Source organism: Hyperolius riggenbachi, chromosome 4 (genome assembly GCF_040937935.1).
Source record: "Hyperolius riggenbachi isolate aHypRig1 chromosome 4, aHypRig1.pri, whole genome shotgun sequence".
NCBI classification, from domain to species: Eukaryota; Metazoa; Chordata; class Amphibia; order Anura; family Hyperoliidae; genus Hyperolius; species Hyperolius riggenbachi.
Window position 1 is genome coordinate 276657672 of NC_090649.1, and position 20506 is coordinate 276678177.

At 43.5% G+C, this 20506-nt stretch overlaps 1 protein-coding gene across 2 annotated transcripts in view; it reads left to right on the forward strand.

Annotated features, from left to right (window-relative positions):
* The window catches only part of RPF2 (ribosome production factor 2 homolog), a 55667-nt gene extending 45783 nt beyond the window's left edge, over window positions 1-9884 (forward strand). For both annotated transcript variants that reach the window (XM_068231304.1, XM_068231305.1), the window contains exons 8-10: window positions 631-733; window positions 6935-7079; window positions 8923-9884. In XM_068231304.1, the coding sequence (XP_068087405.1) occupies window positions 631-733; window positions 6935-7079; window positions 8923-9111 (437 nt within the window). In that variant the 3' untranslated portion in view covers window positions 9112-9884. The remainder of the gene's footprint in view (window positions 1-630; window positions 734-6934; window positions 7080-8922) is intronic.
* The last annotated feature ends 10622 nt before the right edge of the window (window positions 9885-20506 follow it).

Consider the following 20506-nt stretch of genomic DNA (forward strand, 5'->3'; position numbering starts at 1 on the left):
GCTCTAGAGGCATGACATCATATAACTAATGTAGTATGTGAACAGTAAACTTAAAATCTCTTTAGCATTGTTCCCAAAGTAATCACAGTTGCCAGTTCAATTTAATACACGTGTAGAGCAGAACAAGTGGTTTATATTGTGCTACACACCGTCAGACACCAGGCTATTACATATATAAAAATTGTGATGATCCAAATTATATTGCAAAATCACACAAGCTCACAGTTCAATTAGTAGCAAAAAGTTGGAAGTTTTACAGGATGCAAAGCTTACATTTGTGAGAAACACGCCCAGTCCCCTATCTGACCCTATTATGCTGATTATCAATTACATATTAAACATATTTCACACTTTAAATAAAAAGCACATTTATAGTATCCAGAACAGTGTCACTTTCTTCATTTTCATAAAGGAGGTGATATGTTTGCTTTTAGCAGTATAGAGCAAATTTCTCATTAGACATTTGTTTTTGCCACTTGATAACATTCAGTGTGCCCACCCCCTCCCTTCAAAATAGTAATTTAAGATTTCCCAGAAAATTGGCATCCAATTGGCATCCAACCAGTGCTGAAGTGTTTATAAAATGCTGTGAAACATTGTCTAGCTGAACTAACACAATTCTTTGTGCAGATTTCTTTAGAGGACCATCAGTGTCTGGTATACGTCTGGCAGGACTGGAGCATGTCTTGCATTTCACTGCAGTAGATGGGAAAATTTTCATGCGCAGCTACAAGTAAGTACTTTATTTACAGCACAATTAACTTAAACTGCCCTGGGTACCTTGCCAGGAACATATTGTTGGCAAAGGGACTTGCCCAAACTCAGTCTGACGTTATACGTAAATTCTCCTGAAAGTATAACAATGTAGTGTGAAATTTCACCTAACCTCTTTAATGCTATATTCAGGAGACCACTGAAGATGTTTAATCTTGTATTTCATTACTTTACAGTCAGCGAATGATCTGAAAGCACTTTTGTTTCTGATTGTCATATGCACCATAGTACTTCCCATAGTCTTTCAAATGCACTCTGAAGAAGTGAAGAGTTTTTTTTTTGCTATGGGTAACAATGCCTGTTTCAATCATGAGACCCTTATATATTATAAAGGAAACCTTCAGTGAAAGGGATATAAAAGTTATAAGCTTTATTTTTGGTTAAAAAAATGTTGCGTGCCGCTATCGTGGTCTATCCTCTGCATTTAAAGGGAAACTGAAGAGAGAGGTATATGGAGGCTGCCATGTTTATTTCCTTTTAAGCAATACCAGTTGCCTGGCAGCCCTGCTGATCCTCTGCCTCTAATACTATTAGCCATAGCCCCTGAACAAGCATGCAGCAGATCAGGTGTTTCAGACTTTAAAGTCAGATCTGACAAGACTAGCTGCATGCTTGTTTCTGGCGTTATTCAGATACTACTGCAGAGAAATAGACCAGCAGGGCTGCCAGGCAACTGGTATTATTTAAAATGAAATAAATATGGCAGCCTCCGTATACCTCTTACTTCAGTTCCCCTTTAAAGCTGATCCGAGATGAAAAACTAACTATAACAAGTAACTTGTCTATAAATGTTATAACTTTTTCAGTTCGCGAGCTACTTTAAAAATTGCCGAGCTCAGGAGATCTACCACCAACACAACCCCCCCCCCCCCATAAACACACACAGTATCTCGACTCCCCCACTCGCGATCGACCTATTGGGCAGCCCTGGTTTAGATAGGTTACACCGCATATCTATCTGCAAACAGCTTTAACAGATTATGATTATTTATTCCTGTGATACAATAAGGGCAGCCATGTTCTGTTTGTCACATTGTCACAGGCTGAGAGCTGGAGATGCTATCAGCTTGCCTGTGTGTAAATTCAGTCCCCTCTGCCTCTGAAATTTCTGGCTAGTAACTCCTCCCCCTCCTCCTGCCCAGACTGAGCTCCCATAAGCCCTTGCTACTGTCTGAAAATGCCAAGGCACCGTGAAAAGCTGTGGACGAGGCTTGTTTAGTTTATAGGGAATTAGAGTATTAAAACAAAAGTATTTGGCTTGAGGAATGCTCTGTAAACTATATGAAAGGAACACAATTATGCAATGAGTAAAAGTTTCTCGGATCCACTTTAATGCTGTTTGAGTTAGTGACTCAGAACAAGTATTCAGATCACATTATCTGACAGAGGTCTGACTCCGCTGGCTACATGTATATTCTAAGCTTATGGCTTTGGCAATACTGAAGCAATAAGAGCAGCAGTTAGTAGTTTAGAAAGGAATAGCTATGACAGCCTCCTGATTAACCTTTTTGCAGACTTTCTACAGGTACTGTACAAATGTAGACCACCTTTGTGATTAGGATGTCATTGGACAAGTATTTCCTGACTCATGTGCATCATGGTAGTTCTTGGGCAGTCCGTCTGTAGAAAGGTATTTCTCCAGTGCCCTGCTGCCAGATTAAATGGCTGCTTTTCGCACAACCTGTCTTCATTGTTTTGATATTTTTAGCGGATCACAATTGGGAAAATTACCACATGCAGTAAAATGGCTTGTAATACTGCATAGGAAGCATGCATGTATTTGTATCTTTACTTTTTGAGACCTGATCTCTGAATGATGGAGGTTCAACTTGTACCTGTAGCTAAGAATGGCGTCGGCAATTAAATAGACCAGGGCCCCCAACCTTTTTCGGCCCGGGGACCACTAACCGTTCAAAATTTTCCCGGGGGGGGGGGGGAGGTTTGGTGGAGTGCACCGAGCAGTGTCGGGTGCAGCAGGTTACAGGGGGGGGGGGGGGGGGGGTGCGGCAGCAAAGCAAGCATAGTTGCCCCCAGTATAGGGAATCTAGTTACCCCAGTATAGCTAGTATAGTGCCCCAGTATAATTAGTATCAAAGTGACCAAGTATAGTGACCCAGTGCAGCTAGTATAGTGCCCCAGTATAGCTAGTGTAGTGCCCCAGTATAGCTAGTGTAGTGCCCTAGTATAGCACCCTAGTATAGCTAGTATAGTGCCCCAGCATAGCTAGTATAGTTGCCCTTGTGTAGATCACCCCCCCCCCCCCCCCCCCCCCGCGGCCGCCACTCCTGTTACCTTATGAGCTGGCGGCCGCTTCTTCTCATAGATTCCCCCAGCCGCTCTCCTCTTTGCAGCATCTCCTATTTACAGCAGCGCTTCCCACGGCTGCTGTAAGGAGGGAAGGAAGCAGGACAGTGGCTTCCTGTAGCGGCGATAGCCGTTACCGTGGGAACCAATGTCTCGCTTCCTTCCCTCCTTACAGCGGCCGTAGGACGCGCTGCTGTAAATAGAATATGCTGCAAAGAGGAGAGCGGCTGGGGGAATCTGAGAGAGGAAGCGGCCGCCAGCTCATGAGGTAACGGGAACGGCGGCCGCGGGGGGAGAGGCTAGACCCGCCGCGGCCCAGCTGGAAACTGCCAACGGACCAGCAGTGGGCCGCGGCCCGGTGGTTGGGGATCCCTGAAATAGACCATTTGGTCTGTAGGGGAGGCTCCGCAGCTTTTTAGTTGGCTACTTTTCGTACATCTCTCTCTCTCTCTCGTGGGTTCATGGATTATCCCCATTGTGCAGCACTTTCTCATTGCCTGTAGATGGCATATGGGTCATCAGTGTCCAGATTAGTGCATATTGTTTGAGCATTGGGGAGATCAAACCAAAAGAATGGACTGCTTCAGAAGCTGTCCACCATACTGCACACTTCCTGTGACCAAGCAGTGAGATTGTGCTGCAGTAATGTTTTGTATCAGCATGACGACTCCTGCATCTCTCTCATGTGCTTCTTCACACAGGTATAAAGGCTGGTTCACATTGGGGTGATTCTTCACCGCTTTGCTGATCGTCGGCGATCAGCAAAGCGCTTCTACAATGTATCCCTATGGATACATTTACACTGCAGTGGTTGTGATTTCGATCAATGCAGCGTTGGGGGCGATTACTCTGATTCCCGTTCTGTTTAACGGGAATCACAAGCGCAGATCAAGCTGAATCGCGACCACGGAGCCGAACGTGATTGTGGGCAAAGCGCCAAATGTGAACTGGCCCTAAGTGAAATTTCCATGACTTGGAAAATAAAGTGTTTTACAAAATAATTATACACAAATATACAGTGGGATGTGAAAGTTTGGGCAACCTTGTTAATCGTCATAATTTTCCTGTAAAAATCGTTGGTGGTTATGATAAATGTCAGTTAAATACATCACATAGGAGACACACACAGTGATATTTGAGAAGCGAAATGAAGTTTATTGGATTTACAGAAAGTGCACAATAATTGTTTAAAGGAGTACTATCGATTGAAACGACTTTTTTTTTTAATACTGTATATTAGTGTACACATTACCACTAGTGCTAGGGGCACTTTATTTATTCACCCAGGTCTCTCTCTCACTATCCCTGCTTAAAAATTCATTTCTCACACAGCTCATAGTAGTTTGGGTCACCCTGAGCTGCTTGGTTACTCTGCCACACAGCTCACAAATATATTTCACTGTGTCACTCACAGCATGCAGGAGACATGAGGAGAAATAGGCTGATCTGAGGTGGTAACAGGTAACTAAATGAGCTGGAATATTGCTGGAATATAACTAGCTATAAACAATAGTCTGTGTTTACACTCAGTCTGGCTGCTGCTTGAGGTGATTCACTCCAGGCTGCATCCACTTTACAAGCTGCTGAGAGGGGCAGACCACTGTTTACAATTAGCATTATTAGTATCTTTATCAGTCAAGAGAAGCAAAGATAATAAACACACATTGCTAGAATCTTTAACCCCTTACCACCATATCAATAAGATTCTTTCAGCAAGGTGATAATTAAACTAGAAACTGAGGAGTTGATAGCAACTCCCCTGTGCAGACATGGGCTTAGCCCTCTGGGAGCAGTCAGCATATAGATACATTTGTATCAAACACTGACGGCCAAAACTGACGGAGGATTTTACAGCTGAGAGGAACAGCTGTGTGAGGAATCAAATTGCTCCTAGTACTTGTCCTAATGTGTGCTACAACATACAGCATTTAAAAATAAATGCATACATCGATAGTATTCCTTTAAATACAATTAGGCAGGTGCATAAATTTGGGCACTGATGACATTTTATTGATTCCAAAACCTTTAGAACTAATTATTGGAACTCAAATGGCTTGGTAAGCTCAGTGACCCCTTTTTACTGAATATAGTTAGTTTCATAATTGATGTGCTTTAACCCTTTTTAAAGGAAACTTGTAATGAGAGAGAAAGAGGGCGTTCTTTTTTTATTTTCCTTTTTAACTTATGATTTTGTGAAGACATAGAAGACCTGTGGAAACCATTCTTATTTGCATTTTGTAAATCAGTGACATTCCTTCAGTTCACCTCTACACATTGCAGGGATTATTGGCAAATATCATTTGAGACTGGTTGCCTTGTTTTCTGTTATATAAAAGGGGCATTCTACAATCTTCCTAACAGAGGCTGCCAGATGAGTTTTGACAAGACACAGAACATTTATATTGCGCTTTTCTCCTCAAAGTGCCAGAGCTGCAGCCACTAGGACGCGCTGTATAGGTAGTAGCAGTGTTAGGGAGTCTTGCCCAAGGTCTTCTACTTAATGTGTGCTTGCTTACTGACCATGAGATTCAAACCCAGGTTTCTTGTGTCGGAGCCCTTAACCAGTATAACTATCCAGCCACTACTAGTTTTAGAGGCTAAACAATAATCACAATTAGATTAGCGCTCGACCAGATAATAAAAACCAATATCCAAAAATGTTTATAAAAGATAATGTAGAGCGCTACCCTGCTATGTGCAAACCAAATATTCAGTATTGTATATGGGTTTAAAGCGCTGCATACAAATAGTTTAAAAGTTCATAACAGGTGCTATTGCCAAATTATTGCTGAGTCCATAGACACAAGTAAGTTCACTTCATCAATCTGGGACATTCACTGCTAGGGATCAATACCCCCCCTTCTTGTCCCCACTCACCAGATGTAGCGGCCTAGATGGGCCCGTAACAGCGTCTGAGGTATTGGCAACCTCACAGCCACTTGATCAGATCTCCGTAATACGTGTATGGGCTAAGCACCTCCACTTCTCGATCTAATGCAGTCGCTGGCAGTGATGAGCTTGTAGCATTTACAAGAAGCAGACTAAAGGCAGAGCTTTTGCTTTAATTTTTCTCGCAAGAGTTTATTTTTTAGATCCTGTACAGCTTGTGCTAAGAGATCGAGAGTGTCTGTCATTGCTGCCTTCTTTCTAAGAGTCTAAAGCATACATGTCAAACTCCGGCCTGTGGGTCAAATCTGGCCCTCAGAGCCATTAAATTTGGCCCTCGAGGGGTTTCCCCACTTTGCCTTAGGTTTGGCCCACTCTAAAGCACCAGGGAAGCTATATTGGAGATGAAGCCCTAGAACACCAGGGAAGCCATATGGGGGAGGTAGGGGGAAAGCACTAAACACTAGGGAACTGTATAGGGTTGTGAAGGGTCCACTAGATACCAGGGAACTGTATAGGGGAGGGAGGACCACTAGACACCAGGGAACTGTATAGGGGAGGGACGAGGACCACTAGACACAAGGGATCTATAGGAGTTGGAGGGGGGCAATTAGACACCAGGGAACATTTATAAGGTGGCCAGTTGACATTGAGGTTGTCCCGCGACTTGGTCCCAGTGTTTAATTTCGGCCCACTTTGTATTTGATTTTGACTCCCGTGGTCTAAAGTTAATACATTATCACCCTGAACTCTGTCATTAATACTTTGGGTCACTGAGACAATAGAAGTTCATAAATCAGGTGTTCAGACATCTCCAGGAGTGCACTGTCTGCTTACTTGTATGACTCAAAATACTGATGCCAAAGGATAAGCATACAAGCTTGCATTTAAAATGAAGATTGGAAGTAGTAGCATCCTTGCTTCCATCAGTAAGAATTTATTTCATTTGTTATGCCTTTTTGTTTGTCAGGGTGTTATTAAAGAAGTCTGGCTGCAGAACTCCAAGGATAGAACTGGAAGAAATGGGACCTTCATTTGATTTTGTGATGAGGAGAACTCATCTGGCTTCTGATGACTTGTACAAGCTAGCTATGAAACGGCCTAAAGCCCTTCAGGTATTAACAAACTGACAACTTGCTGACTATGTAATTGTAATACTACAAATTAACGGATACATGAGCTGAGGAAAAAAAAGCTGATTTACTTGCTCTTCTGAGGTCCAATCTATAGCAGCTGCTGACTCAGCAGTACTGCGCCTGCATAGAATGCTCCTGGCTACCAGACACACGACCGCACGCAGCGCTTGCGCATGTGCAGAAGACCCGACCTGGCAGGCTTGGCGGCCGCTACGGAGGGGACCCCAGAAGAGTGGCAGAAGGCGGAACTGCAGCGAGGGACACAGAGTTAGGGGAAGCTTAATCCTACACTATAGGGTTGAGGGGACAGGAGCAGGCCATTGTAAAGCTACCTTTTGCCTATTGGCAAATAAGGTTTCCTAAGTCAAAGATCTGGTACAGGGTTGAATACTTTCATCCTGAAGTATTACTAACAGATGCAGGGTGGTGGGGTCTAGAGTGGTGGGACAACAGGATGGGAGGTTTAAGTCAGGTAACGGATAAGCAGAGGAAGGGCAAAAGTACCTCACAACATATTTGTAAGTTGTTGGCTGGTTTTATGTGCTTGGCTGAGGAGCCAATGGGGCAAAACTACCATCTGTGGGATTATGACAACGCCTCAAAATCAGAATCCCCCCTAAACGTGACGATACCGCAGTGCTGAGGAGCCCAGGTCGGCCTGGAATAGCCGAGGGACCCCCGGGGGACCCAGAGCGAAGAGCTGCTCGCCTCGGGACCATAGCGCGGACGGAAGTGGGCCGCCTCTCTCCCAGAGTGGATTGCATGGTTTTATCAATGATTCCTGTGTTTTTGTTATTGATGGAAAATGGGCAATTATATTTCAGAAGGAGGTCAATCTGTATTCATGGAAGTAGGAAATTGCCATTGATGAAAATACAAAAGCTAAATTACTAAGTATTTTCTAGATGATGGTGGATTTTCCCAAGCCAACCTATGATGTTTAATTTTATCTGCTTGTACATACACATGCTTTAAGTCTAAATACCTATTGGCCAATAAAGGATTAAAGAGAACCAGAGATGAAGAAGAAATAGATTTATACATACCTGGGGCTTCCTCCAGCTCCATAAGCCTGGATCACTCCCACGCCGCCTTTCTCCTCTGCCTCTGTCCGCCGATACCGGGTCCCGTCTTTTCGTCTAGTCGATGCAAGTGCAATGCGCTCCCTCCCTACTACGCAGGCGCATGCGTACAGAGCCGGAGGGAGCACCTGTGGATGCGGAATACTGGTCACGTCCGGGGGAAGTGACGGGACCCGGTACCAGCAATAGAGGCAGCGGAGGATGGCGGCATGGGAGCGATCCAGGTTTATGGAGCTGGAGGAAGCCCCAGGTATGTATAACATCTTTTTTTTCTATTTTTAAGCTTTTCCTCATCTCTGGATCCCTTTAAAGATGGTAGGACTGGAAGGGAATCAAAAGCCTTCTCCCTTTCTCCATTGCAATTTCCTGATGAAGTTGTACAGCTCCAAAAACAGTAGTAAATATAGGATGTGAAATCTAGGTTGGAGGTTCCAGGTTCCGAGCACTGTATGTGGGGGCAGTGGAAAAAAGGCATATGTGATGGGAAACATGGAGTGCAGAGCCAGAAAATTGAGCATAGGGTACCCATCTTTTGAATGCCCGCCCATTCTCTGAAAATAATGGAAGTTCTCCTTTAGTAGATCCCCCTTCTCCTTTTGTTGTTGTGGTTGCAGTGTGTGCTTTATGCATTCTGTGACCCCTTGTAATAAATGGTGAAATTAGGTGTAAAACTTTATTTCTCTGTTGTATGCTATTTTTTGTTAAGTGATCTGTTAACAGCAATGCTTTTCTTCATATAGGCAAAGAAGAAGAAAAACATATCACATGATACCTTTGGTACCAAGTATGGCCGAATTCATATGCAGAAGCAGGATCTGGGCAAATTACAGACTCGCAAAGTTAAAGCACTGAAGAAGAGACCTGCAGAGAAGATTGCATCAGCAAAGCAAGAAGGAAATGCATCAGCAAAAAGAAGGAAAAGGGATTAAAAAGAGATTTTCTTTCTTGGTTAATTTTTGGAAGGAGTTAAAACCTTGCATGCCCATTATAGGCTGTAATCAACAAGTCACCTCTATGTTTGAACTTTCTTTTTTCCAGCCAAAAAAATGTCATATGTTGTTTTGGCTTAATGGAAAGTGAGCAAACCTACTGTTTAGCCTACTGATGATTTACATTTCAGACTGCTAAAGAATTCATAATATAGAACAGTTGGCCATTTTAGAGAAGGTATAAACTGGCCAAACCTTTTGCTATAGATGGCAGTGATTTTCAAAGTTTTACCTGTGGAATATCAACACCTCCTTGCCAAAAAAAACATATTGCTAAATTGTTCAGTGAGGTGTTTTGACTGGCTACCGCCATGGCTAATGACTGAACTGCGGAATCTCCCCAACCTCCTATTATGTACACCAGCCATTATATGGAAATATGAGGGGTGATTGGAGTTTAGGGAAGTGGTCTGCACATATGGCTGAACACAATGCCTTTTCTATAGCCTGTGTGAATTTAAAACTTTTTGAAGTACATTTATTCTGCCTATGTCTTGAAAGCCAATACCTGCAATGAGTGTACTACTTTTTAAATTGGTCACTATATGTTGCTGTACCATATGAAAAAAAAATACATGTATACAGGACTGAGTTTACTATATCCAAATTTACTATATCATGGTTTACTATAACGAGATTCTACTGTGTATATATATTTCACTGGAGCTGGTTAACCCAAAGTTTTTATTGCTGTTATTAAAAACTAGTTTGGATTTCTAGTTTGGTTACCTTCGTGACGTCAAACTATGCTAACATGGTAATTGCCTTTGGGAACAAAACAAAGCTCCTGGCCTCTTGCTATCAAAAGGTTATCAAGAATCTATAAAGCAGAAGCATATAGAAAAAATTTAAACAACCTTGACTTTACAGTTCAGAGATTTAGGCTGCTTTCACAGTAAGACGTTACAGGCGCACGTTACAGCCTGTAACGCAGCCCAACTCACAGTAATGAAAAATCAATGGGCTGTTCACAGTGCCCACGTTGCGTTACATTGTAACGCTGCACGTTATTTAAAAGTGCAGCATGCTGTGCGTTCTACGTTAGACTGTTTGCACATGCTCAGTATTGTGGTTTATTTTATTGAGAGGAGGAGGGGAGAGTCCGCTATTGTTAGCCACATGGCTAACTGCACTGCCGTGTAGTGATGGGAAGTTTGGCTCGATTAATTGAATCGATTCATTGAAAAGAGCCGGATCTCCTATCTCTGCTGTTCAGAATCGATTCATTTAAAAGAGCCGGACTTCCCATCACTAGGTTCAGTCCAGCTGCTCTGAATCGATTCTGAACAGTAGATAGGAAGTCCGGCTCTTTTCAATGAAACGATTCATTGAAAAGAGCCGGACTTCCCATCACTTCTGCTGTGTTTTCTTCCTGGAGCGGCCGCTGATTGGCTGGCGGGACCACGTGATGCGGAGTGTTCCGATCACGTGGTCCCCGCAAGGTATGAGACAAAAAAAGGCGCACCAACAGCCGCACCAACAGCCGCACAACGCGGCTCACTCTGGCGTCCTCCTCCAACACCACCAGGCGTTGTGTTAGGGGCACGTTATGCGACCATAACGTCCCCTAAAACGCAACGTCCTGGTGGGAAAGAGGCCTGAAACCACATCCTCTGGTCATTCTGAGGGCTGAACCCACTGCTGAGCGCTTTGTGATCTGTCCGCTCTGTGTTTGTGTTTTGAAAAAAGCACTCCCTTTGGCTTGCATTAAAATTGAGGCAAGCTTTTTTTCAATGCAAACACAGTGCAGATGGATAACAAAGAGCTCAGCAGTGCGTCGCAGCCCGTCAACAAGATAAAAAATGCTTGCCATGGCCATACCAGATTACTTGTCCTTCCCTTATGTCCATTACTTTTTTTTTTTTTTTTTCATCAGGTCCCATCATCATGGATCCTCACTAATTCTGCACTGCATTAATTTCCATCCTGCTCGTATATCATTGGTCTCTATTTCCTCTTCCCCCATGCCCTTCCATTGCGTTATGCTTCCTTGTTTTTCATTTTGCTCTCCTGTCACTGATGTTTGCTGCCAGCTTACTAGTTACTACTACTTCCTTCAGTTCCATGTTTGTAGCTGTATCACAGCAGTTATCTATGGTCTGTATTACTGGTTTATATTCCATGTGGTAAGCGTTGTTTGCACTGTTTTGCTGTGCAGGCAATCGGTGACTGCTGCTTCAGTCCCTGCTATGAAACCCGAATGGATTCAGAGGCCTCTGCTGTGTGTACATTTAATATGGTAGCAGGCACATTTTGGGCACAGGGTGAAGCTGAATGATTACTCACTCCGCTCCCGCTGAAACTTGGGGCCATGTTAAATACTGTTCCCCCTCCAGGTTGTTGCAGGGGGGGACATGTAATCATGCACCAGCTATTGCCTGTGGCCAAATTCCCTGTTTTGTTTTTTTCAAATAACCCTCCAGGACAGGTGCTTACATATGAGATTAGGCCCCGCCCCCAACAGGAAACACAAAGAACTAGCTCTCTATAAGTTCCACCTCTAACCTCTACCTGCCAGTTCTTTGTGTTTCCTGTTCCAGGGAACACCTAGCTCTCTGGCTAGGAAGGGTGGTCAGCAGCCAGGCAGTGCTGAGGCCATCAGGAACTAGTGAAGGGTAGCCCGATCCGGTGGAGTGGAGGGTTTACCTGTATCCATCAGGTGGTGGATTCTCCTGGGATGGCCGGCAGGTGCAGCGGTGACCAGGGGAGCGGCAGCGGAGGCAGCTAAGGCGGAGGCCATACGCCCAACGGAGGAAGCTGGCGCCATGCGGAGGCGGAATGGTGGCTTCTGGTGTGTGCGGAGGAGCGTGGCAGCGTGTCCAGGCGGAAGCGAGGGCAGTAACGCTGGCTATGCGGAACTTCCGCCCTTACGGTGACGTCACTTCCGGTCCAGTTTGGGCGCCTGCTTAGAGGCCGCGGCGTCCATCCCCACATGCGTTGGCGTGGTTGGAGGAGATGGACGCAAAGCAGAAGACAGCAGATCAGGGAAGTGGAGGCTACGTCGGAGGACATTCGCCCGTCTGATCTGCAAGGTCTGATGTTAGTAAAGGCCGCTGTCTGATTGAGGTCTGCTGAAGGGGGAAAGTTAATGCTTTACCTATACCGCAGTCTGATCTCAGAGGTCTGATATATATATAGTGCATTTTGGTTATGATATATGGCTAAACTTTTAACTACATTGTATATGATCTCAGGATAGGAGCTTATACATTGTTTTAAGTGATGGATATTAGGTGATTGCTATTCAGTATAATCATCCTAAGGCATATGGGTAACCAGCTTAGACATCTAGTTACATTATGTTGTTATGGGATGTTAGCAGTTACTGATATATTAGTATGTGCACAGGGGATGGCTGTCAGTACAATTGTCCTAGTGCAGACTAGACCTTGTTCAGGCTATTTTGGATTAGGATCCAGGCCTCTCATAGCATTCAATCATGTTGATATATAGTAGGGTTGCTATTTAACCTAATGATGGGGTTATTTTGTATGTTTCCCTTAGGATGCTATGGAGTCTGATAGCTCTGAGAGGCCCAGGAGTTGCATTCTCTGTAATAAGCCCTTACAATTACACTGGCCAAAGGCATCCTGTCAGAAATGTATTTCAAGTATCATTAATGAAGATAATACAGCCTCTTGTAAAGACTTTGTTTACAATGCGCCAAGAAATGGTGGAGACCTTTAAGGCCTTTAGAGAAAGTTTACCCACCACCTCTGCACAAGGGCGGCAGCCAGAGCAGGTAGTTAAACCTAAAAAGGCCACAAGTAAATCCCCTAGAATTATTTATTCATCAGAAGAAGAGCAAGAGAGTCACCACGAAATGGGTGAACCATACTCTGGGTCTTCTGAGGAATTATCTGAACATGAGGAGACTGAAGATGCAAATAAGGCATCGAAGTTTAAATTTGCCTCAGAAGAGACAGAAGAGCTGCTTAAGGCAATTTATTCAACCCTAGATATACCACAGAAAAAGACGTCAGAAAAATCCTTGCATGACAAATTGTATATGGGGATGGAACCATCAGAACAACTTTGTTTTCCTTTGCATAATTCTATGAAAAATTTAATTACATTACAATGGAAGGATCCTGAGAAAAGATTGTTTATTTCAAAGGGATTTAAGAGACGTTTTCCGTTCGCAGAAGAGGATGCTAAGTTATGGGAGTCATGTCCCAAGCTTGACGCAGCTTTTAGCCAAGTCGAGAAAGATAATGAGTTAGCTTTCGAGGATTTTGGTAGACTTAAAGATCCAGGGGATAAAAGAATTGAATTTTCACTTAAAAAGGCTTGGTCAGCTTGTGCGACCAACTTCAAACCAGCCGCTGCAACAACCTGTGTATCCCGCACTATGTCAGTATGGTTGGAGAGAATGAAAAAATTGGTTGACGAAGATGCACCGAAGAAAGATATTCTTGAAGCCATTGAGGTAGTTGAGGGTGGTAATGACTATGTGATTGATGCAGCCTCAGAATCATTAAGAGTAACAGCAAAATCCACGGCACTAATAAACAATGCACGTAGGAATCTGTGGTTAAAGACGTGGGATGGGAGTCAAACCTCAAAAGCCAGGGCATGTAGTCTTCCCTTCTCAGGAGATTTATTGTTTGGTCCACAGCTCCAGGAGGTATTAGAGCGTACAGCCAGCAAAAAGACAACTTTTCCTAAAAAGAGAAAGTTTGAGCCAAAAAAGAAGCCGTTTTTTCGTAAAAGACAGGCTCAGGGTAGAGAACAGCAGAAGCGTAAGCCTTGGGCAGGCAATACAGGTTTTACCAAGAGAAATCCGTTGTTCAGATCAACGGAAAATAAGGACAGACCATGACGCCAACAAGGTGGGAGGAAGGTTAAAAACATTCCTACTAGGTTGGAAAGAAATAACAAAAAACAGATTTATCTTAGATCTAGTAGAAAATGGATACAAGATCCAATTTTCAACACCTCCTCCCAATCGATTTATAGTTACTCAAGCCCCAAGAGTGCCAGAGGAAAAAAGAGCTATGTTACAGATAGTACAGGATATGCTCGCAAGAGACGTGGTCTGCAGAGTTCCACTAGATCAGGAAGAAAAGGGATTCTACTCCAGAGTCTTTTTGGTAAAAAAGCCCACGGGGAAATATCGTTTGATATTAAACCTCAAACCTCTGAATCCGTATATAAAATACGTGAGATTCCGAATGGAGACAGTATTTACGATGCGAAACCTACTATTCCCAGATTGTTTTATGATCAATATCGATCTAACAGATGCTTATTGGCATATCCCAATAAGGAAAGAATTTCAGGTTTTCCTTCGATTCAGCATAAAGACGAGTTCAGGTCTAGAACATTTTCAATTTTGCGGTCTCCCATTCGGAATCTCTTCAGCACCCAGAATTTTCACAAAGGTGATGGCAGAAATTGTGGGGGCTCTACATCTCAAGGGCATTCTTGTAATCCCATACTTGGACGATTTGTTAGTGCTAGCCGACAGTATTCAAAATCTGGAAATCCACAAAAAGTTGGTGATAGAACTCTTAGAGCAGACAGGATGGCTAGTGAATTTTCAAAAGTCATACCTGATTCCAACACAACAGATTCAATTCCTGGGGTTCAGGGTAGATTCAGTGTCTCAAAGATTATATCTCCCTCAGGACAAGATAATAAAACTCCAGACGATGGTACAGCAATATCAGAGAGAAACCGTCACAACAGTAAGACAAGTAATGAAGCTGATAGGGTTTTTAACCTCCACAGCTCCATCAGTATACTGGGCGCTGAAGCACATAAGACACATACAGCAATGGCTTCTGCAGAATTGGAGAGGAGTTCAAACGGCCATAGATCAGACCCTTTGTATGCCAGCAGAGATAAAGCAGAGCCTAGATTGGTGGATCCAGGAGGACAAACTGTTACAGGGTCGTTTATGGAGATATCCGATAACAAGGGTATTAACGACAGATGCCAGCCTTATAGGTTGGGGGGCTCATATAGAAGGCATTTATTTACAGGGTACTTGGTCAAAAGAAGTAATGACTCACTCGTCAAACTTTCGAGAATTGCTAGCAGTGAAGGAGGCACTAATACAGGCGGTCGACAAGATAAAAGGCCACCATCTCCAAGTCAGATCAGACAACATTACAGTGGTGATGTATTTGAACAAACAAGGAGGTACGAGGTCAGAACAGCTTCTAAGGCTAGTACTACAGATATTAGATTGGGCAGAACAGAACCTTCAGTCGATTTCAGCAGTACATCTCAAGGGTTCACTGAATACCATGGCAGATCTATTAAGCAGAAAAAAATTGTCAAATTTAGAGCTAAGTCTAAACCCAAGACTATTCAGGGAGTTGACACAGATGTGGGGTTGTCCTCAAGTAGATCTGTTTGCCAACTGGGAGAACACACACTGCGACCAGTTTTTTCCCCTAGATCCAAGAGGAGCTTTAGGAGTAGATGCCTTGGCTCAGACATGGGATTTTCAGATCGCCTATGCCTTTCCGCCAATCCCTCTATTGTCAGTAGTATTACAGAAGCTAAGATCAACTACAATGTATATGATACTGATTGCACCCAATTGGCCAAAACGAGTCTGGTTCCCAATGATAAAATCGATGTTGGTGGACAAACCGATCCAATTGAGAGACAGACACAGCCTCCTCAAAAGAGAAGACGAGTGGACTCAGATTCCCAATCTTCAGCTGACAGCGTGGTTTCTGAGGGGCAAATCTTAAAAAGAAGAGGATTATCTGACAGAGTAACAAAAACGATACTGAACAGTAGGAAAAGCGTTACGAGGGCAATCTACTTAAAGTATTGGAAGACCTTTTGTAATTGGAAAGAGCAATCAGGTCTGAAATCCAACAGACTGGCCTCAGTATTAGAATTTTTGCAGGATGGAGTCGACAAGAGACTGGCGTTTAAGTACCTTGAAAGTGCAGATTGCAGCCCTTTCAGTTTTTCTTAATAGGCGGTTAGCCTTGGAACCCTTAGTTATTAGATTTCTGAAGTCGGTAGAACGTTCTAGGCCAGTAATAAAACATTCATACCCAAAATAGGATTTAACTTTAGTTCTTAACGTCTTAATGAGTGAAGACTTTGAGCCATTGAATGAAATTACATTAAGATTATTAACAATGAAAACAGTTTTTTTGGTAGCAGTGACCTCAGCAAGGAGGATAAGCGAGCTGGAAGCGCTAAGTTTGGTTGAACCTTTTTGTTTAATTTTTCACGATAGGGTAGTCCTGAAGACGACGAGTGAATTCTTGCCAAAGGTTGCTACCCTGTCCAATAGGATGCAAGAGATTGTATTGCCTTCCTTTTGTAAAAACGCAATGGATCCAAGGGAAATTAAATGGCATAAACTAGATGTCAGAAGATGTTTGCTATTTTATTTAGACAGAGTAAAGGAGTTTAGAAAATCTACGGCATTATTTGTGAATTTTTCTGGAGCAGCAAAGGGTAAAAGCATGTCTAAGGCCTCTATAGCAAGATGGATCAAATCCTGCATTAATGAAGCATATAGGCTTAAGGGAATTCCATGTCCAAGATAAGTAACAGCACATTCGGCTAGGTCAGTTGCAACTTCCTGGGCTTACAGAGCTGGAGCGACGGCAACCGAAATCTGCAAGACGGCCACCTGGAAGACGGTGAACACCTTCATCAGACACTACAGGTTGGATCTACTATCGGCAGAGGAACAGACTTTTGGAAGAAAGGTTCTTCAGGCTGTGATCCCTCCCTAAGGTTAGTGTTATTTATTGCATATCATCTCATATGTAAGCACCTGTCCTGGAGGGTTATTTGAAAAAACCAAAATTAGCTTACCTGGTAATGCTGTTTTTAATAACCCTCCAGGACAGGTGACCCACCCTAAAAACTTATGGTTGCATGTAAATAACTGTATGTATAAACATGTGGTCATAAAAAGCTTTAAACTATAAGCGGATATGTAGGTAATGTGTGAAGTAGGATAATCTATCGGAACAGTTAATTGTAACATACTGGCAGGTAGAGGTTAGAGGTGGAACTTATAGAGAGCTAGTTCTTTGTGTTTCCTGTTGGGGGTGGGGCCTAATCTCATATGTAAGCACCTGTCCTGGAGGGTTATTAAAAACAGCATTACCAGGTAAGCTAATTTTGGTTTTCCTAATTTGAGATTTGACAATCACCAGTGCCCAACTTAATCACTGAGCGCCAAGATAGCAATAATACTCATTACGGCTTATGGCGGCGCCAAAATTAACTGATCCACCTGCTGTGGCTGGTACCACTCTAGCTTTTGTTGCTCTGTCCTTTGATACCTCTTGGTGAAATCATCTCTGGTCTTTAAATATTCCTGATACTTATGCCTTGCCTTATGTGTTCGGTCTTCTGTACTTGAAATTCATCATCCCAAGTTGCAACTTCCCCATTTCCTTTTGATGCTGATGTTCACACACTCTTCTCTAATCCTGTTCTGTTGTCACTGGTCCCCACTACATGTTGTTGCATCCTTGTCCATTACCTGTCTCTGCTTTCAGGAGAGAAGAGTCACACAAGCAGCCACGGCCTTGCAGAGAGTAGTGGTTGAACAGCCAGAAAGACGATGCTGGTATGAGAGAAGGCATGCAGTAGGAGTCCGTTAAGTCTACAGTCACCACCTTGCAGTCGGTCATTGTATCGAGCATGCAATAGTGTGGTTATTGTACAGGCTGTGCGCTATACAGGGCACATGAGATAATACAGTCAACCTCACCAAGCTGGAACCACAGTATGAGGGCATTGACAAGTGGGAGACACACCACAGAGTGCCCTACAAAGCTCAGTAAACACCATGGGAGAACACTAGAACATAAGGACTTATTTTGTCTTGCATTAGCAAGTTGGCACACAATACAAAAGTACTGTAAATGGAGAGCTGGGACATACAAGTTTGAGGCACTGGAGCTTCCCTCATCTTTGTTGTGGTGCCCACTTTTAGCTTCCTTTTAAAATGGGAAACCAGAGCAATTTGTATATTTAACTCTAGGGGGATGCAGCAGTTCTGTGAAGCCATAGACCTGATCCAACTATAATCACTAACACCTTGTGATGACATCCTTGTAATTTAGCACCATTATGTGATCTGCCTCACTGCAAGCAGGTTTATTATGTTTAGCGTGTTAAAGAAGGGCTTGTTTTCTTTCTGCTTCATTAAAGAGATCTTTCTCAGAATTCCTGGAAAATAACTTGCAACACTGCTGGTCATTAGATGTTTATTCCAAATAAAGGAATGACTGGGTGTCTTCCTGGACTTTAGCAATAATTGCAAATTTATTAAAGTACCATGACTACAAAACACTCAACGTTTCAGCCTGTGGGCCTTTCTCAAGTGTTAACATATCACATTGGTGAGATCCAATAAATAACAATTAGCAAGCATGCACGCCCCTAACAGGAGGGGAGCACACAACTTAATTCAAGAGAGGCTGTTTAAAGGCAAAGAAGTAAGCATGCAAATAATTAATAGAAAACATCACATATTAAACTTATCATTAAGTTCATTTGGAACAAGTGTACTGAGCCTGTCAATCCATCTGCTCTAGTCTGACCACCTATGTCTTCTAGGGTAGTGACTTTTTCTAGGACACAACAACCGGACTTCGCTGACAAGACGTTTGCATTCAAGAAAATACCTTCCTATAGGCGAATCATTTTTTTTCTTTTTAGGGTCAGCTTGATGTTCCTATATAAACTGATATTGCTACAAAGCTTATTCAACCTTGCTTGAATAGGTCTAGAAGTTTGGCCGATGTATCCAATCTCACAAGGCCACTTTCCCAGGAACGTCCTCGGACAGCACCCATGAGACTTGTCTCCTTCCCTACTTCAAATGGACAGGAAGCTAAAAATACCATAGACATTTGCATATTCATTAGGCAGGCATATATAAATAGGGAACTCACAGTAAATCGTCAGTTTTCTGTCCACCACACAGGACGCTACAGGGGAGCTGGAGCCAACCATGTCTGTAAGGCAGGAGCTGCTGCAGGACTCAGGCCGAGTATCGCGGGTCAGGGACCTGGCGTGCGCCGGAGCTGCGGCCGAATAGGTTCCCCCATCGGATTTCGCGCGCGCAGGCGCGTCTGACGCACTTCCGGCGGAAGAAGGGGCCGATCATGTGATCGCGCCAGCCGGATGACGTCACTCGGTCACCGCGGGTAAGCCTATCCAGCGTTCAGAGGGCAGCGAGCCGCGTCTGCATCCCAGAGGTCGGCGGTGAGGGAGCGGTTCGCTTGCCCACGAGGTAAGGAGCAGGAACTATAGGTACAACAGCTGTTGTACGGAGGGTTCATTTTTTTGGATACGCACTCTGTCATGGGGGGGCGTGGCTTACCTTGGCGTGGCATGATTGGGCAGCTTATTTAAAGTTCAGTTCCTGGTCAGAATCCATTCTCTGACCATGGAAGCTGCCGCTGGATCCTCCTCCACCAGATCTGTGGAGCCTGGCTCAGAAGCCTCTCTGGTTGGTGTCATCTGCTGACTCCTTTTTCAGATATGTATAAATAGTTTTTTTATATAAGGGGCTGGTTAGTTACACTCTCTTTGTCTCTTTTATAGCCTAATGCTCCTAAAACTGATAAAGACAAATCTGATCCGACTGACAAGGCTGATAAGAGTGACAAGGGGAAGCACATTCAGAAAAGATGTGCTATCTGTGCCGTGAAAATATCCTCCTCTTCATCCAGATCATTATGCCAAGCATGTATTGACAAGGTTATGAAGAAAGAGTCACCCGTGGTGTTTAAAGATTTGATGGGATGGATGCGTTCTGAAATGGCTACAGCCATCAAAGCTATTAAGGAGGTAACATTCCTGCTGCAGGGACTGTTCCTATTCCTACTCCTATTGTTCCTCCATCTCATCCTTCTACATCTAGTAGTGATGTCACTGTTACACCCCAACCACCCCCAGAGCAGGATTCTGCTATTGCCGTAAATTTACAAAAAAAGAAAGAGGGGTGAAGATTCAGGGGACTCAGAATTATCTGAGGGAGAGGTGGATATATCCTCTCTTGAAAAAATTCCTTCTGGAGAGGATAAGCCGCATAAATTTGCCTTTGCAACTGATGCCTTAAAGTTATTTCTTAAAGCTATGCGTGATACCATGGGTATTAAGACTGAGGAAAATATTCTATCACCCCTCGATCATATGTATGAGAGTTTATCTGATCCTGAGGTTGTTTACATTCCAGTACATAGTTCTCTGAAGAATATGATTAAACGGGAATGGGATAACCCAGAGAAGAGAGCATTCTGGCCCAAGTCACTTGCCAATAAATATCCGTTTGATCCTAATGACCAGAAATTCTGGGGCCCTTCACCTAAATTAGATCCCG